Below are 21,948 nucleotides of genomic sequence, written 5' to 3' on the forward strand. Positions count from 1 at the left end.
GTTGTCCTGACACTAAAACTGTGTAGTTGTGAGTAGCATCAGGGATGCTGAAGATGGTAAGGCCCCAACATACAGGGTGGCCTCATTACAGAATATGCACGCAATACATAACTCATGTGAGAGGTACCCACACAACAGATTCACAGCACCAACATTTTGAATGAAAAGCCATAAAGTAGAACACATCATAGGGCATAACAGCTGTGGAGAGAAAATTATCTTCTGAAAGACAGGATTTGCTTTATGGGTTTCCAACAAGTGACTTAGGCTAAACAGAAAGACCCTCTTGTTGATACAAGCTGGGTACACCGCACTGAACACTCCTTATTCACATCACCTCTGCTCACATTTGAATCGAAGACATCAATTTATCTATTCTGGAACATATTAACAGTGGGAAAAGCATTCATGTCATGTTATTTGATATACCTGGAGAGAAAACTTACTCTCATTCCATGAGAAAACCTGGTCTTCTTTATTCCCTACAGATAATAGTACGGAAAAAAGAATAGTGACTTTTTAGTGGTTATTTTGGGAACTCCTGCAAAGACAAAAAAAAATATGAAAAGCTCAAAATGGTGTGTGGCTGGAATGCAAAATTAACTGAAGGGAACAGGATAATGACGAGGTGAGATAAGAAAAAATGCCTGTGGTTTATCACCATCATTCTGGTCTCCACAGAGTTGGAGCAGTTCAGTTTCTGAAATGCTGCTGTCCATGAGCGTTAGCATGATGAGATAGCTTTGTGTTCACATAGAGGTTAGCATAAGGAAAGAGATCTGAGCCATTTCATTTCTAAATCTGGGAAATCCACAATTCCTCAGCCATCAAGAAGGGAATAAGGTATTGGTTTACAAAAAACTATGACCAAGAATCAATTATTAGTGACAAACTGCAATTTCACCTAGGAAGGAGCTGACATAAATTAAAAATATAACTCTAGTTTTGACAGAAAAACTTTCCCTATAGTTAAGGCGCAACACTGGGTATCAAGAGATTTGATGTTTTCTGCCACTGTTTTATAAAGCAAGGTGGGATTATTCATTCCAGCAAGAAGTGGCAATACCAGTATCAAAGCAAGACTCCTAGTGTGGTGATTAACTGCACTGGAATTGTGACAAAAATTCAAGTGGGAATGCAACAGCTTTAACTTCACCATGGAAATTAAAAGTAGAGTTAAGTTTAAAATATAATGGAATTTATATTGCAGTAGATACTGATTGCATAAAATGCATATATTAGTTGAATTGAATATGAAATTGATGTTGATTGGTTCTTCATTGGCTTTGATGGAAACATGTTATTATAACCACCATGTTAGAACTTCCCTAAAAGCAATTAATTAAGTAATTTACATTCACATTAAGATACAGAAGCACAAATTATCTCTACCTTTTTAACAGCTAAAACCTTTTATTTCCCAATACAACGCCATGCAGCGTATACACCTACCACTTCTGATGAGCGATCTATTCCTAATGCAAAGCTTTACTGAGTTTGAGTGTTCTGCAGGAACACAGGGTAGTTAATATTCACAAGGAACGCCCTACAAAGATAATTCAGAAGCTGGTTTTATTGCTTCAAAAATTAGAAGATCTGATGCCTCTCTTCATTTGCAGTAACCTTCTGTTTGTAGGCACAAGGAGCACTGGAAGAAAGTAAATGGTAAGAAATATGTTGCAAAAAAAGCTTCTTTAATTCCATTCTTATTCAGCGACGAATGCAGCTCTGGGAATAATGCAAGTTGGATCCATTTTTTATAAATTCCTTGGTTTTGAGAAGCTAAACCAAAGCCTTCATACACTTCCAGATGACATTTGACGTTCTAATCTGAGTGTATACAGCTTTCCCCCCTTTTAGTTCTGTGGGTAAACTTTTATGCAGAGAGGAGCACAAAGTCAATGGAATTAAATCCTGGGCTGATAAGGACAAAGGACAATATTTTGGGGGGAAGGCAAGTAGAGAACTGGTTCTCAAGGGTAGCTGGGCTTCAGATGAGTCAGTCTCACTTAATGGAGAATATCTGTGATTGTTTTAAATTAGCTAGCAATCGCAGTGTGGCATTCAATTAGCACATATGCCCACATCAGCCCTTCAGATAGATGAGAAATCATTTTGATTAAGAAGGGATTGAAAATAAATGCTGATGCAGTTTTAAAAATAAACACATTACCATGGCTGTCATACTCCCCAGACGCGCTGCAAGAAGACACCTTCCAGTATTTTAGTTCAGTCTTACTAGCAGGTTTCCCTGCTATGGGAGTATGACTTCTTCCAAAGACAAATGACCACCCTCTCTGCTCTTCTCCTTTCAGCTAGCATTGCACCCAGTCAAGGTGAGCTATTCCTGGGGTAGCAAAGGTACTACTCCAGGGATAACAAAGCCAACCACAATGTGGTACAGGTTCTTCAACCAGAACATGCCTATCTAGATGATGGAGCCTGCGCCAATTGGTGCCTCTGAATGGTTATTGAGCCATTGTACCCTTCTCTGCTAGAGCATCTGGGGCTGTATTTATAAAGGCTTCATCAGCTATGCCCAAGATTAGGCTCGAGTCTGCTACAGCACGTGACTTGAGCCACATGTACCCACACTGATATTACATAAGCACAGAAAGAGGTTGAAACCAGACACAACCCCTCTGCTCAAATTTTCTCTTCCTTGTTTGGTCCACATTCAAGATACAATATGAATTAAGTGAATCAGCAAGGAGGCAGCAGCTGGGGAGTCTGGGCTCAGTTAAAAGCGCAGATCTGGAGTTAACAACGATATAGATTCACAACAGGAGATTGAAAATAAATCCTGCATCTTACGAAATAATATATAAATGATATGCAAATGTTCTTAGAATACCCAATATGAAATAGTGAACCATCAATCTTTTCACAGGGCTGAAAATGAGAGGGTAGCCTGGAGTTCTAAACCTAACGTTACTTTCCTTAGTACCTAAAGTATACCTCTGCTGCTTTCTCAATCCCTGGCATTTGAACTCTCTCTGGGTAAACAATTTCCTTCCTGTGACATTATCTGAGTTGTACTAAACCCAAGAGGAAAAGGAAAGGATTATCTGAGCATGCATGAATAGCACAAGAACAAGCAATTAACATCACCAGCCTCTTGTTCTTGCACACCTAACACAAAACCTTCCAGTTCATATACTCTTCTTGCTCATGGGCTGAGCACTCTGAATGCAAGTAGCACTAAATATCGCTGAGTATCATTACTGCCACTATGAAGTGATTGAATCTAGAAGACTCCCACTCAACAGGAATAAAAATGAGCATCCAGGCATTATTATACTTAACTAGCTTAGATACAACACTTTCACCATCATTTCTTCTTTACAAAATGGGACTATTTGGAAATGAGCAGTGAAAGGAAGGAAGAGGGAACAGTTGGTCATGCTACATTGCAGCTTTGAACAGAAGAGCATGAGACATGAGTGAGTATACCAAAACGAGGAAAAGAACACTGCAAAATGAGTCAAATTGACATATTTTGGCTTGGTTTACTTTTTTTTTTCCTTTTCTTTGACCTAATATTGAAAGTGATCTTTGCATCCTTTGCTTTCCGGTCAGCAGGATATAAAATAAACCATGCTGAGACAAAACCATTTTTGTTTTGCCATTTAGCAGCTCCTGAGCTGTAAAAGCAGTTCACTTCTTGTGATCCCTGCTCAGGAGGAGCAGGGGTACACTTCAAGCACAAGCCAAGCAGCTCTGAGCTGCTACTTATTCTGTCAATGTACAATACTTCAGGCAATGCAGTACAGCTGCACTACTACAGAGATAATTAACAGTTGTAGTCTTACAGAAATAACACATGCCAACAAAAGGGAAACTATCGGCTACCATTTGCATTGTATGATCTCTTTTTAGTTAATAAAAAGCATGATTTATGGTATTATTACCTCTGTAGCTCTACTTCTACTAAATAGACCCTGTGTTGTAAACTATTTCACAAAAGCAATTTTAATGTGTCTGTGTCTGAGGAGAAAGGAGAAATGAAAGGATCAGTATATGAACACTGCTGGAGCCTTTAGAAGTTCCAAATCTGGCAGTTGGACACGAATCTTACGTGAAAAATAGAATTCCTATTACAGGCTTAAATCACCTAAGCACACACAGTATCACAGTATGCTAGAGATTGGAAGGGACCTCAAAAGATCATCTAGTCCAATCCCCCTGCCGGAGCAGGAACACCTAGATAATGTTACACAGGAATGTGTCCAGGCGGGTTTTGAATGTCTCCAGGGAAGGAGACTCCACAACCTCCCTGGGCAGCCTGTTCCAGTGTTCCGTCACCCTCACTGAGAAGAAGTTTCTTCTCAAGTTTAAGTGGAACCTCTTGTGTTCCAGTTTGTACCCATTACCCCTTGTCCTATCATTGTTTGCCACTGAGTAGAGCCTGGCTCCGTCCTCGTGACACTCCCCCTTTATATATTTGTAGACACTGATAAGGTCACCCCTCAGTCTCCTCCAAACTATAGAGACCCAGCTCCCTCAGTCTTTCCTCATAAGGGAGATGCTCCACTCCCTTAATCATCTTCGTTGCCCTGCGCTGGACTCTCTCCAGCAGGTCCCTGTCCTTCTTGAACTGAGGGGCCCAGAACTGGACACAATATTCCAGATGCGGTCTCACCAGGGCAGAGTAGAGGGGAAGGAGGACCTCTCTCGACCTACTAACCACCGCCCTTCTAATACACCCCAGGATGCCATTGGCCTTCTTAGCCACAAGGGCACAGTGTTGGCTCATGGTCATCCTGTCATCCACTAGGACCCCCAGGTCCCTCTCCCCTACACTGCTCTCTAACAGGTCGTTCCCCAACCTATACTGGAACCTGGGGTTGTTCCTGCCCAGATGCAGGACTCTACACTTTCCCTTGTTATATTTCATCAAGTTACTCCCTGCCCAACTCTCCAGCCTGTCCAGGTCTCGCTGGATGGCAGCACAGCCTTCTGGCGTGTCAGCCACTCCTCCCAGCTTAGTGTCATCAGCAAACTTGCTGATAGTACACTCACACACCTGAATAATGAACCAAAACACGCTACAGACAGTCCAAATTTTGCTTTTGATGTTTTTTAATGCTCATTTTTATCACGTCTGAAACTGTTTTCAGCAGAACAACTCAACAGTTCCCTGGACAGCAATCCTAGCTTCACAGCAATTTGGCAGAGCTGAGTAGTCTGAGAGTTTCTTCTGCTTCCATACGTATCTGCCACACTCCTATTGACTGTAGGCTTGGACCTGAAATGCAAGTCAGGAGTTAAACTCACAAAAATGCCAAGTTTCTCATAGTGACCAAAGCTTTCCCTCTCAGTTATTTCAGTCCCTCCATCGCTCACTCCTTCTCCAAAAGTTCCTTTGTATCTCACTGTTACTTCAATGCTACTCACTCCTCTCCCTCCTGCAACAGCTCTTTAAAGAAGTGACAATTTAGCCCTAGCAACTTATTCAGAAGCAATCTCTAAAACACGCTAAGACGTTCCTCCATGCTGCAGGATCTCGTCTTCACCACCCACTGCTCCCTAATCCCATCAAAAGCCCCATATCAAAAACCTACTACTTCTGCAGAAGATTTTTTCTTTCTCACTCAGCTTTTCACTAGAACCTGAGTTTTAATAACATGAACACATCTTGATAATTTGCTGCCAAGTTATTTTGCCTCTATAATATGTGTATTACATTAATGTTTATGATTTGCATCCCATTCGCTATGCACCACTGTTCCCCTTAAATATATGATGGACAGACAGAGACATGACCTTGAAAGAGGACCTGTATGGCAGTGAAGCTTATCGCCACATAATGTTATATACTCAAGGGGTATGGGCTGAATAAATGTGAGGACTAAGTAATATCAACCAAATGTCCACAACTAGAGCTAAGTGACAAAACACATTCTCAGACTACTTTTTTAAGTAAAACACTTTGTGATGAATAAAGTGGCACTTTTCTGGCCAAGTTATTTACTAAATCTAATACAGATTTACAAGTTGTTTCATTCCAGTTTTTCCTTCACAGTTGCTGTATGCAATGACTTCATTACTCTTTGGGGGAAAAAAAAGAGACCTGCCTAATGATATTCACAATGATATCCAACTATATTAAAGTCACTCAATCCAAAACCACTTGTACGAATAACTACACATTCCAGAGCATTAATAATGTTCAAGAAAAAAAAAAAGATATAAAGATATAGTAATGAAGAATAGGAACATCACTTTTAGCATTTTGTAGCACTGACTGAAGTCCAACATCAATAGTAAAGCACCTTGGGCACTAGATGAATGAAGTTATTAATGGCCTCTCTGCAGGCTATGAGAGTACAGTTCAGGCTATTAGATCTGTTCTCCCATTAGTGAAAATTGGCAGCTAATGAAAATATAATACTTTATGTCAAATGATAGTCTCCTCTGTTGTTTTCGATTTGCAAGGCTTCACAACACGGGCAGGGTGCCACAAATCCTTCAGAGTTGAAAGATTTCTGAGCTGACATTTACATCTTCATTATAGATTCTAAAGTAGTAGTAAGACTTCTCACTCAAAATAGAGTAAGATGCTGAACCACAAGATTGCAGAGTGAAACATTTCACCTAATGCAGGATTTCATTTCCCCCGCAACCCCATCAGCACAGAATACCTAGGACATGATATCTGATGTGGCGCTGCCCTCCAGCCAAAAGGGATTGTCAGCTTCTCCTCAGCCTTTGCTAAAGTGCTCTCCAGGTAACAGTTTTCCTTGCTGCCCATCAACACGAGCTAAAAAACTCATGTAAGACATTAAAGCAAAATCTCTTGTAACTTCCCCACACACATTGGGATGCTCCCCGGCAGCATAAACTACCAAGTGGACTAAATCCACTAAACTGACTCATGCCAGCTTACAGGACCACCTCGTCTGTCTCCTGGCAGCAACACAGCAAAGCAAAGCTTTGTGTAAAACACTCCTGAGATACTACAGTGTAACTTGCTTTTTAAAATTACCATTGGAGGAAACCATACCTGAGGCAATATGCCTCTGGCAATCTATCACAGCACTCAGAGTCCTTATAATCCCCACATTCAGTCTAAATTTCCCTTGTTACACGCTTAAAAATCTTTCCTTTCTATGCAATTCCCGAAGGACACGAAGAGCAGTTTGTCTTCTTCACACAACTTTATGGCAGCTGCTTACATGTGAAAGTTACTGCCATGTCTCCACAGATTTCTCAATTAAACAGCTGCTCCCAGAAAAGGTGTTTCTATACCCCTGTTGCCACCTTTCTCACTCCCTCACCCCAATTCTCTGAGATTCATCTGCATGAGTTATCTCACTCAGCTACTTATTATTACACCACCCCTTGTAACGCCGTTACTCTAGCCTACAGTAAAACAATTCCCACTTACTACATTTTATCTATGAGCAATTTTAATTAAAATTCAGTGGTATTTTAACAAGGAAAACATTTAGCTATTTGGATAGTAAATGCTTAAGAGTGTTTTGTATTGCAGAGAAATAAACAAATACAAAACACAGTGACAGTAGCAATCCGATTTACAACAGAGAAACATTCCTAATCTAGTTTTCTGCAGTCACAGATTTTCTTGCATAGCAATGACTTGTGGTCCAATGATCACAGATTTACCATTTACAAGGCAAGGGAAAGACATGTAAGGAAAGTGCCTTTAAAAGCCATGCAGGTATGAAAAGGTATGTTCATGCGCCACATCGGATAACTTTTCTCTTTGACAAAGACAATCTAATTGGATCATCTGTAAAGCAGTTATCCTGATTCAGAAACCACTGAAGCTTTCCTTAATCATTCAAGTGCAAGCCCCTGCTGTTCCTTAGTGGATCACAGCTAATACTTTAACTAGGGACGTATGTACCATCTTTAGCTTTCTCTTTTTGTCCACTAATCCTTGCCAATATAGATGCAGCACTCAAGCATCCTCTGTTCAAGTATCTGTACAGTGCTTACTACAGAAAAAAGTCACAAAATGCACTGTTATCCTTAATCCACTCTTAGTGTCAATAATTCTGTCAAGTATTTCTAAGTACTCACTTTTCCGTCTCCAACAGATTATGAGACTATAAAGATCCCCCTTTACTGTGCCAGGTATGAGTGCATTGTCAGCAGTTGGACTGTGCTTTTTATTAACATCCTTGCCCTAAGCAACGCACTTGTGCCACAGCTTGACTGTGCTTAGATCAAAATCAATTCTTTAAAAGAAAAATTTCCCTTACAGAAACCCTATCAATCTTAGTAGCATCCTCACTATAAAACATCCGCAATCAGAGCTGGGAGCAAAGAAATACAAAGTGCCAAAGTCACTGAGTAAATAGGATTCAACAAGAAGAGACACAAAGACACCATTTACTCCTCCAAAAGTCTGGAGCAGATGCTTTGGCATTTACAACAACATCCTTTTTTAGTATGTATTCAGCCCTGAGTTTAGCCACGAACATCAACTGTTAATCCAATCCTATTAAGAGGACATTTAGAATGCCTGCCATTAAATCCCCTTTTTTTCCCATCTGGGACTTGGCAAAGACAAATGAAATAAACTCAGCTCCACAATCTAAAAGCACTGATACAACAGTCTGTAAAAGGCAGTTTGTCTTCCGCACACACCAAAGCTTGCCCAAAGAGACAGGAACACTTTCTCCTGACCAGCCGTTATCAGAGTCAGTAAAATCCCGTTCTAGTTTCAATAAATAAGAAAACAATGGACCCAGAAGCTTCAGCTCAGTGAAATGCTGAGCACCCGTGGTGGGTTGACCTGGGCTGTATTCCAGCTGCTCACCAAAGCTGCTCTGTCACTCTGCTCCTCAACTGGACAGGGGAAAGAAAATATAACAAAAGGCTCATGGGTTGAGATAAGGACACAGAGAGATCACTCGCCAATTGCAGTCACAGGCAAAACAGACTTGACTTGGGGAATCAGTTTAATTTATTACCGATCAAATCTGAGTAGGGTCATGGGAAAGAACATCAAATCTTAAAACATTTTTGCCCACCCATCACTTCTTCCTGGGTTCAACTTCACTCCAAAACTCTCTACCTCCTCCCCACAAGTGGTGCAGGGTGATGAGGAATGGGGGCTGCGGGCAGTTCATCACACGATGTCTCTGCTGCTCCCTCCTCCTCAGAGGAGGACTCTTCACACTCTTTGCGCTGTGAGATCCCTCCCACAGCAGACAGTGTCCATGGACTTCTCCAATGTGAGTCCTTCCCACCAGCTGCAGTTCTTTATGAACTGCTCCAGTGTGGGTCCCTTTCATATGCTGCAGTCCTACAGAACAGACAGATCCACTGTGAGTCACAGTTCCTGCAGCATTAATGGGCTCCTCTCTCCACAGGGTCACAGGTCCTGCCAGGAACCTGCTCCAGCACAGGCTTCCCACAGGATCACAGCTTCCTTCATGCATCTCCCTCCTCTGAGGTGGGGGATCTCCATGGGCTGCAGGTGGATATTTGCTCTGCTGTGGATCCCCATGTGCTGCAGGGGCACAACCAACCTCACCATGGTCTGCACCACAGGCTGCAGGGGAATCTCTGCTCCTGCCCCTGGAGCACCTCCTCCCTTCTCCTTCACTGTGCTTGTGGTCTTCAGAGCTGTTTCAGTCACACATTCTCACTCTTACATCTCTGGCTGAAGTTGCTGTTGTGCAACAACTTTACCCCATTCTTAAACACGTTACACCAGAGGTGCCACCACTGAAGCTGATGGGCTCAGTCTTGGTGGCATATCCATCTTGGACCCCGCTGGCACTGGTTCCATTGGACATGGGGGAAGCTTCTAACAGCTTCTCATAGAAGACACCCCGTAGACCCCCTGCCACCGAAACTTTGCCACACAAACCCAATGAAATACCAAGTGTCTCTGTTAGCTTGGTAATATTTCATAGATACTAGGATAGGCACATGGGCTTCATATCACACTAGGTACAACAGGTATTTATGGCCATTTGCTTTTACAGTAACCTTTCAAAGACACAGAAATAAGCAAAGTTAAAATTTGGGTTACTTTGTGATCCATCAGCTACATTCAGTGTATTACAGAAGCTCCATGGCATTCTAATTCGCCCACCACTTCAGAGGTAAAACAGACTCTGCTGAGCACTAGAACAAATCTGTTGCTTGCCAGTGAAGCTCAATATGCAACCTTTGATATATGTTCTCAGATCCTAAGCACCAGAAAGACTACGGTCTTTTTTATAGCAGGTCTTCCCCTTAACTGTTCATTAACCCAACTCGGTGAACTAGACTTCAACCTGGGCCACCAAACTGAATCTTTCTCTCAATACCATCTAAACTATGGTTTGCAATATAGTACTTGTTTTTAAACAGGTTAGTAAGCAAACATGTTGACGTTCTCACTTCCTATTAACATTACTGTTTGTGAAACTAACACTGAAAAATCTCCAAAAATGCTGAATGGGTTTGGCTACCATCCACATACCTCACAACAAAGAATTTATCAATGAACAACAGGTGAGACAAAGAAGTATTGGTCTCCCTTTCCTGATGAGGAATTAGGGTGCACAGAAATGAAGTCCAAGACTTTTAAGATCAGAAGCCAAAAATCAGTTCCAAGAAGTCACAATTCTGGGATACTCAAATGAAGGACACAAAAAGATTAAGCTCAAGTAGCCAAATACCTGCTTCGCTTTGAAACATTCAGCTAGAGAGCCTAGGCTTTAAAGGTGCTTTGAAATCTTGGTCCAATTGATTTGTGTCATTTGGCAGCACTTTTGTCAGCACGAGAAAATAAATCTTAGTGTCTCAGACTGGTGATTTCTTCGTCTCAATACCATTTTGCTTCTATTACCTACACATCTCTGACTGCTCATGACTCTCAGCTCGGTCTATCCTCCAAAAATCCAACAGATGCAACAGAGAAAAGGTAAATGCAAACTGTGAGAAAAGTAAAGCAGTATTGTGGAATTTCCTCAGCTAATTGATGTTCTGTCTGTGTTAACGAGACTATAATTTATACTATCCTTTATGAAGGCAACATATGTAGGATATCCAGAAGATCACCACCCATGACTACTTGAAAGAGCTTTTCACGCTAAGTCATTTCATGCATATTCATAACTTGATTAAAGTCTTAACATTGTAAACTTGTTAGAAACCAAATACGCACAGATTCAGCTTTTAGTCACTTAAAGCAGAGTGTGAATAGGGCACACACAAGATGCAAGCATTAGTCAATATTGTGCACTCACACGTGTGTAATATGTATATAGCCTGCAGATAAACATTTATTCCCAAGGGAGGCTGCTAATGAGACTCTGCCAATTACTCTGAATGACATTTATATTTGAATCACATCACACTCACTGAAGAACTCCAGGTTTGCTGAAGTGATCCTTGAAAGACTGTCTTTTTAATCAATTAAGCCAGCTCTAGAAACATCAAGGATAGGCTGTTGACAAGTCATTGGGCTAAATATACAACACACGCAAATTCTTCTGTTTTCCTACCAAGAAAACAAAGCGGTCTTCTAAAACTTCTGAAACAGATGAAAACATTTTCCTTGTAGGAGATAACAAAATACGTGTTCCTTTTAAGGTAAGAAACTAAGACATCCCTACTGTAATTACAGGCTCACTCAGAGCTACCACTCAATGAATTGTTTCTAGGACAGATGAAGAACACTGTTTTAAGGGCATCACTCTTGTGTAAAAATACCAGACTTGCTCACAAAAGAATTGTCTTAACTGTATAAAACCAAGTCACCCACAGCAATTTGCGTCTCATCAAGCATTCAGTTAGTGACAAATGCCACTGTCCACATGGACCAGATGAAAGACTGGCCATGTTCAACATGTTTTAAGATTAATTGGGCATCTTAGAATGCTCCTGGTCATAGGAATAAGTACAAAATGAGGAAAACACAGATGCAAGACCTTAAGTCAATCATTCTTCAAAGTAGTGTTTGATTTTTTTCCTATAAACAGAGTACATGCCCACAGTTGGCTTATTAAACAATAGACCATTTCTACTTCTGAGACCTTACAAGAAAAACTTCACTTAAAAAAAATCCAATTCTGTACTCACAGATACTTCTTAATAAGTAAAAAATAAACAAACAAAAATATATTTGACAATGTAGTCAGACTGTAAGGTCAAATTTTAGCATGAGAATTTTCTTTGCCTAGTGAGCAGCGAACCATCTATGCTCATTAGGATCACTTCAGCCCAGTCAAAAGGTGTAAGGCTAAAGGTAGGTAGTTGGTTATCATTCCTTGCTAAGTGGCAAGCTGGAACTTCAAGAGCTGTTTTTACTATCCTCAACTCTACCAGACCTCTACATGTTTGTCCCATGGTTCAGGTTTCAGTAGGCTATTCCGTGCCTTCAGGATTGATACCAAAACCAAAACTTAGCAGTGGCACAGCTATAAATGAGGCTATGAGTAGAATGAGTATTTGAGCTTCAGCTAGCACAGGAAATACCATGTTTCCAAATTCCAAATGATAACTAAAAAGGAATTTGTTAATGTTAATGAACTGGGAAAAAGTGTAGGAGCAAAACAGAAATATCTCTATCTTCTTTACAGTTTGTAACTTGTGCCTCGAGAGCTATTGTGCTGAAGTACTCAAAGAATATCTATTTCTCTTCCCACTAAAGTCTGCATTAAGTGTGGTTTTGAGGGCAACCTGTTGCAATTATCTTTTGGCTGTTATTTGCTGGTTTGGGGTTTTTTTAACTCCTGCTTCTGACTTTCAGGGGCAGCTGTAGTTCTTCTAATAAATTACTCCCAACTGATCCCTCTTTCAATACTACTATATCCTGAAAGCTAAAGTGCCCTTCAGCACAGATGTTTGTAAATGCACAGAAGCTTGAGTTGTTGAATAGCTAAACTGGTTTTTAATTGGGAAGTAAACATTTAGCAGTTCTTAAGAACACATCATCTAGAACATCTAGAGTCAGTTGTTATCTTTATCCTCCCTGAATGTCCGTTGAATTCATCCAAACCAACGATCAACCATCCAAAATGTGTGTTACTTATAATGGTGTACGTTTGCATGATAGAAAAGATCTTAAATAATAATTGTAGATTTTTGCTTTTGGTGGAATGACTAAAATTGGTAATTATAGCAACTAATTATAGCAAAGATAATTATAGGAAAACAAAAGGTTGCCATTCTTAAGTATAAACAATATGGCTGTTGTTGAGGTAAAATACATTCAAAGTGGCAATACCTTTAATTTCAGCCGTCATCACACCTCCATTTTTATGAAATGGCATTCAGCACCAAGCAAAACTACAACATGGAATATGCACCCTTTTTACTTTTGCATTTTAGGGTACAAAATATGCCAGTATATTATTCTGAGTTGTATTAATCAGTAGGTCAAAGCTAAAAAGACGTCTGGGAGGCACAGATGGTTGAGGACTGGCAAATACCTCTGGATCCATTATCTTCAAGGTCAGACTTTTAACACTACAAAGGTTAGTAGTGACCCAAAGTCAACACCACCTTTTCAGTCCAGCTCCTGGTGAACAAACACCTACCTCTCAGCTGGCATTCACAACAGAGATGATCTTAGACCTAGCCCCAACTCATTGCTGTTAATAACATTCCTTTTCAAGGGAGGTGGAAACTTCACAGCCTTTTCACTCCTAGAAATAGGCTCTGTAATAGAGCTATAGAGCTTACATTGCTGCTGCCTGGATTTCAGTCCCAGGGCTTCCAAATTCAACAGCAATTGTTCATTATTGAAAAGATATTTCAATTAACACTCCATAGAAATCCTTGCCCTGGGTGCCTATAAAACCACACAAAAGACAGTATTTAAACCTCTAACATAAGTTTCAAAACATGAGTTACTGCCTCTTTAGAAAAACTGAGAGAAATGTTGAATACTATTTCAATGGCAAAAAGATTGATGTTAAGATTATCTGAATATAAAAGCTATTCTTTAAGCCTACCTAGAGATTATATTCTTGCAACCATTACAGGCAAATGAAGTGCAATTCTTCCTGAAACTAAATCCCAACCTGAATTTAGAATACTACAGTGTTCAGTACTTTTAGATGGCAATTAATTCTTTAAATGACTTATTGCAATGTCACAATTATCCCCCAGAATTCCAAAAGGCAGGAGCTGAGTTATGTGAAAACATGAAAAGTGCTTGCAGAGGCATTTGCCATCATGGTTACTCTACCAAAAGCTTTTCTTCCCTGTTGGTTTTAGAACCACAGCACGCAGAACAGTGATAATTACAGAACTATTTGGAGAGAAAATTAAGACATAAGCATAACCAACAACTTACTGCTTATAAAGGGTCATTATTTACATATCATGGTAATAATCCACATGAAGACCCCTCTTACTAGATGGTGTAAGTGATGAATTATACATGAGTTTATCATAAAGAGCAAGGTTCTGATGCAGCATCAGATTCTGAGGTCTTTGCTCACCCTGTAATTTCACATATTCAAAAAAAGAGTTCTGTTGAGAGGAACAGGTCTGTTTCCAAAGTAAGATGCAACTGAACTGAAAGGTATGAAATGTACCTTACAGGTTGTTGAGGGTATCGAAGTTTATCCCAAAATGAAGCGGGTTACACTTACCAAATATGTTACAAATCAACAGACTTCCATCAATATTCAAGTGAGATGAACACTGAGGAAAAACTCAAACACCAGTAAATTGGGCAACTTAATAACCATGAGAGATTCAGAAAGGAATCGCACCAAAGCATTCCAATATCACCTGCGGTAAGTCAGTGTCACAGCTAATGGATGCCCCATACTATTACTGCCTGCACCTGCGACCGACAGCATCTATCGGCGAGCAACCAAACGGGAGCAGAACCTGATCTGGTTTCTGCAATACGTCTGAGGGATCACAAAGACTGAGATTACTCAAGCATTAGTAGCTGAAATACAAACTTATAGGAAGAGTGGAACTTCTCATTGTTCAAACATAAAGTGCCAGAAAGAAGAAGCAGGTACAGCCCTGAAAAGAAAGAGGAAGCCTGCCTGAAATACACACAGCAAAACAATACATAGCTGCTTTCTCCTAAAAAAGGCAAACAGAAAGTGTTCGCGCAGCTCGTCTTTCAGCAACCAGATTCCCTTGACTTTCTTTCCTACGTACCAGGGTACGGATCTGCTTCTCAAACCCAGCGGAGATCCTCCGCATCTCCCGTTCAGTCCCAGATACTTCCCCGGCTCGCAGCACGGAGGTTCTCCCGCACAAAGGGTGCCTGCCCCGGCTCACTGCGGGCTCCCGCTGCCGAGGAGCACCAACAGCCTTAGCAAATGAGACCGTACAGCACAAAACTACCCCGGTCCAAACGAAACCAAGCAGCAGGCTTGGCGTGCCCTTTCGGTTGGATGCTTTTTGCACACTTCTCCCACAAACAGCGGTTTCTCCGACAAAAATTGCCCTCAAGTCTCCTGCAAAATCTAAGGTCGGGGAGTGCTTCCCGCTGCTCCCACAATGATTCCCCAGGGAAAAGATTCCCGCACCCGAAAGGCGTCATCTCTACCCGCCGTAGCACCCGAAGGGGCCGCTGCCGGAGGGGTCTCTCCGTTAGGGATACGGGGCCATTACCGCCGGGGACCGGCCAACCCCCCCGTCCCCACCCGCACTTCCCCGGCCCGGCGATCCGACACCGCGACCGGGTGCGAGGAAGGAGTCGGGTGCCTAAAGTTGAGGCATCCTCGGAGGCTCCCGCTGGTACCGCTCCGGCTGGAGCCGCCGCTCCCTCCACCCCATGTCCCCGCTGGTACTCACACGAAGACCCCGAAGAGCAGGGCACGAATGCCGATCTCGATCGCCAGCTCCCGCATGGTGCGTCCCGGCGGGCAGCCCCGCGGGGCCGCCTCTCATTCCCCGCTCGGGGCCGGGGCACGCGGGGCCGCTCCAGCCGCTTCACGCCGCCCGTCCGCAGCCCGCCCCGCCGCCCGGAGCCGTGCGGAGCCCCGGGAGAAGCAGCCCGGGCCCCCCCATCCCTCTTCAGCCTCACGGAGGCGGCGCGGCCGCCGGGCTGACGCGGCCGCGGCACGGGGGAGGGTCCCGGTGAGTAACGCGGTGTCTCCCCGCGCGGGGGACGGGGGATCCTGGGGATTTCCTTTCCTTTCCCCTCCTTCCCTCCTCTCCCCGCCCCTGCCGCGCTGTCGAGCCGCTGCCGCCCGGCCCCCCCCGCTCCCCGGGGCATCCATGCGGCGCTCCGCCTGGGTCCCGCCGACCCGGGCAGCCCTCTGGAGCGGGGAGCCTGGGCTGGTGCCCCCGCCTGAAAAAGCGCTTTTTCATGGCCTATTTAATGCATCGATCCCTGCCCTCCGCTGCAAAGAAACGAGCCCATTGCCCATCAGTGGGAAGGGATGGCCGTCCAGACCTCGTGGGTACAGTACAGCTCCGGTGAGGAGCCGGGCTGGCGTCTCGGTGTTTATCGCTTCGCTCCCGAAAAGATGGAGCTAAAATATATCGGCGGTGTCGGGAAGAGGCAGGACCACCATAGGCACAGCTGGCATTAGCTGTTCATAAAGAGCTGGCTGGTTGAGCAATGGGCAATTACAGGCCACCCGTGCTGACACCGAGGTGGGCATATTTAATCTTCGTGTGAAGGACTTGGAATGTTTGGGTACTTTCTGCAGCATGTGTGTAACAGGCTACCCACCCGTTTAGACATTCGTGCCACTTGAAGCTTACTGCTAATGCAAATAAATCCGCTTGACACTCCTGCTTCACTCGGTCACATTCTACCTATTATGGGATATTATAGCCTAAACGTGTGGTTAGTTCAGTGTCTGTTCATTCCCAGTGCAGAGGAGGTAGCTATGTGGGGCTGTAAATTGCTGGCATGGGAGAAAGGCAGCAAAACCTTAGCCTTGCTTCGCTCCTGCAGTGGCAAGCTCTGAGCAGCCCTAATCCTTGTATTGCTTTAGCAGAGTTCATTAAACTTCTTCTCTGCATGGAGGGATTGAATCCTGAGCATCTTTATTGTAAGAGAGCTTCAGCCTTAAGCCATGAAATGCAGCAAACTAATTCACAGTTAAATGTATTTAATTATCTGCTTTCTTGCGGCCTTTGAAAGCATGTCCTTCAGGAAAGTGTTCCTAGCTATTAATACTGCACATAGTTACAAAGCCACCACTATTGCAGGAGGGATCCAATTTCACTTTACTACATGATAATTGCTAGAGAATTAATGCCAGAGACGCTTTATTAAACCTATCTGCTTAGTATATGCACTTTGCATCAAATGGAAGCTTTGAACTCTGAATTAGCCACCACGGAGTAAATCTTTTATTCACCATTGTTCGTGGAAGAAGAGGCAGAAACTTATATACTAACTTCACCTATAGGTAACTACACCAGTGCTAGATTTGTTGCAAGGAAGGTGACTGAAGCCCAGAGCGCACAAGTCTATAACTGGCATTGGGGAGAAAGCACTTAAATTGTTAGTGAGATCTTTCTTCCTTGTATGCCTTATTTCACCAATTTTTAGGACAGAGCTTGATCTAAACTATTTATATTCTGGATTAAAAAAAAAATGTGATTCTATTTCAGGAAGCAAAGCTAAATCGTGAAGTCTCCACATTAAGCTGGTGGTGGTAAAGGACATGTCCCTTTCCTTGTAGGACACTCAGTTGGTTTGTCTTCTATGGTCAAATATTTGTGCTTCCTCTAGTTTGTGACCCTATGGCTGAACGTGTGTCTACATTGTTGATAAAGGCACACAAGAAAAACCTTTGTCTTCATGAATAGTCCTTCCTTACAGAAAAAGCCTCATAATTTGTATGAATCAAGCCAGTCATGAAACGAGGACCTTCAGGACTGTTGGATAATGCTGACAGTTTGTGCTGCCATTATCAGTTCCACACAAACTGTGGAGGAGGCAGATGACAGAAGTGGGTAAACTATGTCTGCTCTGCTTGAGCATCTAGATGCCATGTATACAGTGCTTAAAGGAAACAGTTACCACTCAACACATCTTTCTCCTTTACTTTTTTGTCCTGAAATCATATATATCTCTTCAATTATGTTGTCTTAGCCTGTGGATCCTTGAGCCTCTGGCTTTGCTACAGTACCTTTGCTATTGTGGTGCTGCAGAAGAGGGGATTTCCTCAGTTTGTATTAGTGTTTGGAATCATTCAACTGTTATCAGCAGAGCTAAGAAACTAAGCTAGTTATAAATTTAAAACTAAACAAAATCTGTCCTGCTGCAGCTCTCTGCTTGCACTGCTCTGATTCTCCAGAATATATCAGCCAATGGTGATTTATGAAGCATAAATGCTTCAAATTGATTTTTATCAAAACTCGACCCAGCTTGCAGCTGGCTGCTGAGCAAAACTTGCTTTGACTTTCAAACCCATTGTGAGTTATAGGGGTAATTGGCGAGGAACAGATTTCAAGCTGCATTGTGGCATTAAGCTACAACCCTGCCGCAGGAGCCATGCGGAGTCACTGTGCTGCAGCAGATGCTCAGAGCAAACCACAACGACCCTGGGAACAACCCCATTTCTTATTCCTTCCATCCCTGTAGTTGTACAGGCAGAGCAGGTGCTCTTGATGCTATCAATTTTCTTAGGTGTGACTGCAAAGGAGAAAGAACTGATCCCACTGGGATGGAGGCAACTATCACGCCTTTTAGGTTGACTTCTAGTGCTCTCGGTATTTTCCTCTCGCAAGGATTAGTCTCTATTTGAGGCACCTGCAACCTACTTTCAGTCCACAAAGAGATGTTGACAGGCAGAAACAGCTGCACAGCTGGTAGGGCTTTTCTGGAGGTTACAGCTCTTTGCCAATGCAGCAGGATGTATGTGTGCTTCTTACCTGCCCTGGGGCAAGTTCTTGCAGCTCAGGTAAACTGAGTTTAAAAAGGCTGATTTTTCCATTAAAGCACATAAACTTTATCCTACCAGAAAGCTGTGGAAAATAACAAACTTGCAGCCAAAGACACATGGTAAAAAACTAAATGATAGTAACAATTGAAACTGCAGAAGCTGCTTTTTTTCTGTTTCCTAGGAGTTTGTAACTCTTTATGATCTTAAGGGCAAAACCCCTTCCTAGAAATAACATTGTATGGCCAATTCTTAGATCTTGTAGCTATAGAATTTCTAAAGTCCATAGAGTTTCATGGGCTTATGATGGCTTTTATTCCATATAAAGGATTCTTAAAAAGGTTACACGAAAGTCTAACTTTTTTAGTCTTATGTAACTACATGCGCTGGTCAGCCACAGAAAAATCACAGGTCCTGCCCAAAATGTTTGTTAGACAACTCCACCATCTCCATCTATGTGATTTTTAATGTTTTACCCATAAATATTCATAAATCAAGCATTCTCAGGCTGCACAGGTGAAGAGTCACCAGCAGTGTTTCAAAAGTTGAAGGAAAAACACTTTGGTCCTAAGGAATGCAACCTTAGCTGGAGAATTCACAGGTTTCAGGAGGGGAAGCAATAGCAGTTGTTCAGTTATTTCAGAATTCAGATGAATACTCATAAACGACCTCTGTTTTTCATATCACTGCAGAAAAGTAGAAGATCGAGTCATATTTAACCACCATCAAAGCCAACAGGGATCTTTCTGCTGGGTCAGGATGTCAAAATTCGTCATAGATGTCCAAAGTGAGACATAGCAAAATTATCCTGAAAAACTCCTATCATCGTGCTCACTCAAGAAGTTCAAACTGAATTTCACAAAACAGGCTGTTATTATCATTGATAGAAAACAAAGGGTGTTTAGTATTGGGACTTTATCATTGTTCATTCTTGGATCACTTGAAATAGTGGTCATGTTCTCTCTGGTTTTAAATTTTTTGAGGCAAAGTACAGGGTTTTTTTTTACTTTCAATTAGTGTCTAATCTATGAACAGAAATACTTTGGTGTATTTTTTACAAAATCACATCAATATGAGATATTAAAATACATTTCAAATGGAAGAGGCACTTAGATCCCCCTAAGTGTACCCGCTCATTGAAAATATCTCAAAATGGAATATCCTTTTTATTTTAAATTGTGTCACTTCTTCTTTTTTCTTTTTCTTTTTCTTTTCTCAAAAGATGAATTTTGTGGTTCCTCTCAACCTAGGAGCTGTTGAGAGGTTGAAGTTTTCATTGTAGGGGTCAGCGCACGCAAGCTTGGGTTCCATCTGCACAGTAAAACCAGCCCCTTTCTCAAGTAAAGGTTCTCAGACTTTCTAACTCTGGGTTAGCAGAATGCAGTGGAAGTTGATTGAGCTGCACTCTGAGTATACCTTACACATGGCTTTAAGTGGCATATGTGTACAGTCAGCCCTTTTCCCCGAACGAGGTAGCAAATGGGAAATGACAGTATCAGTGTCCCCATGCTACTCAACTAATGTACTTAAAGTGGTGTCCCTGTGAGTTAGAGTGATGCTGTATTCCTGCTGAGGAAGTGAGACTGATGGCCGCAGGCAACCCAAGGACACAAGCACAACCTGAGGACTTCATCCTGTGCAGACAGGCCCCTTTGTGCGCCTGAATGTCTAATGAAAACCAGAAGGCTTTGTATAGATTGAGGCAGCTGCTCAAGTCAGTCTCATTGATTCTGAGGTGACATTATTAACCATGAGAAACTATTCCATTAAGGTGAACTGGTGCAACTGGTTCATATAAGTCAGTGAACAAAAGCCACAGTTTTTTTCTTTCTCCAAAAAGTTGTAGTTCCATAGCCCTCCCCTGCCTGTCATTCACTTTTAGGCTACTTAACCTAAACCAAAATGTTAAGGAATGAAGAGACTAAGAAATCTGGAACACATATAAGCCCATAATACATTTCTGAGAAAATCTCTATGTATATGTACGAGTACCCAGAAAGCCAAACATATCCTGGGCTGCATCAAAAGCAGCTTGATAAGCAGGTCGAAGGAGGTGATCCTGCCCCTCTACTCTGCTCTTGTGAGACCTCACCTGGAGCATTGTGTGCAGTTCTGGTGTCCTCAACATAAAAAGGACATGGAACTGTTGGAACAAGTCCAGAGGAGGCCACGAGGATGATCAGGGGACTGGAGCACCTCCTGTATGAAGACAGGCTGAGGAAGTTGGGGCTGTTCAGCCTGGAGAAGAGAAGGCTGCGTGGAGACCTCAGAGCAGCCTTCCAGTATCTGAAGGGGGGCTATAGGGATGCTGGGGAGGGACTCTTCATTAGAGACTGTAGTGATAGGACAAGGGGTAATGGGTTAAAACTTAAACAGGGGAAGTTTAGGTTGGATATAAGGAGGAAATTCTTTCCTGTGAGGGTGGTGAGGCACTGGAATGGGTTGCCCAGGGAGGCTGTGAATGCTCCACCCCTGTCAGTGTTCAAGACCAGGTTGGACAAGGCCTTGGTCAATATGGTTTAGTGTGAGGTGTCCCTGCCCATGGCAGGGGGATTGGAACTGAATGATCTTAAGGTCCTTTCCAACCCTAACTGTTCTATGATTCTATGATTCTACCTCATGGGAAACTCTTAAATCTGCATAAGTCATTTCTTAACTACTAGAGCTCATTCCATAAACAACTAGTCTATATTTTGGGGGTTTAATTTCTATGGTAAAAACCACATCTACAGAATGCACAGAGAATGATTATGTGATAGGTTTATAATCATTGTAGTACACAAATACTTCAAACCCATATTGTTTAGCAGTGAGAAATGGCCATTATTTTGCTATATTACCAAATTACAGTTATTACCAGTAATTGCTGTTATTACTAATGAAAACAGGATTCATTGGAATCTAAATGATTCCCCAGAAGAGAAAGCCAAACCTAAAATTTTAAGATATTATACAATTTCTCTAGAATACTTGAAAAAGTATTCTGTGTATGGACCAAATACTCTCGCTCTTACCCTTTATAACTTTACTGAAGATTTTTCTTAATTTAATGCCCCACTGCTCTATTCATAGCAGCCTTCCAGTATCTGAAGGGGGCCTATAAGGATGCTGGGGAGGGACTCTTCATTAGGGACTGTAGTGATAGGAC

The 21,948-nt window shown here is 42.3% G+C and overlaps 1 protein-coding gene across 4 annotated transcripts in view; it reads right to left on the minus strand.

The window, feature by feature from the left end:
• The window catches only part of PLPP4 (phospholipid phosphatase 4), a 61,784-nt gene extending 45,784 nt beyond the window's left edge, over positions 1-16,000 (minus strand). For 3 of the 4 annotated variants that reach the window (XR_009744326.1, XM_061458625.1, XM_061458622.1), the window contains exon 1: positions 15,748-16,000. Coding sequence is in view for 2 of the 4 variants with exons in the window: in XM_061458625.1 (XP_061314609.1) it covers positions 15,748-15,803 (56 nt within the window). In the remaining 2 variants the exon portion in view is untranslated. Of the gene's footprint in view, positions 1-15,105; positions 15,129-15,747 lie in introns of those variants that run through there. The other variant, XM_061458623.1, reaches the window with a different exon arrangement.
• Between the last annotated feature and the right edge of the window lie 5,948 nt (positions 16,001-21,948).

This window comes from Pezoporus flaviventris, unplaced genomic scaffold (genome assembly GCF_033815535.1).
Source record: "Pezoporus flaviventris isolate CSIRO_AGI_PZ_B2104156 unplaced genomic scaffold, CSIRO_AGI_Pfla_v1 ptg000029l, whole genome shotgun sequence".
NCBI classification, from domain to species: domain Eukaryota; kingdom Metazoa; phylum Chordata; class Aves; order Psittaciformes; family Psittacidae; genus Pezoporus; species Pezoporus flaviventris.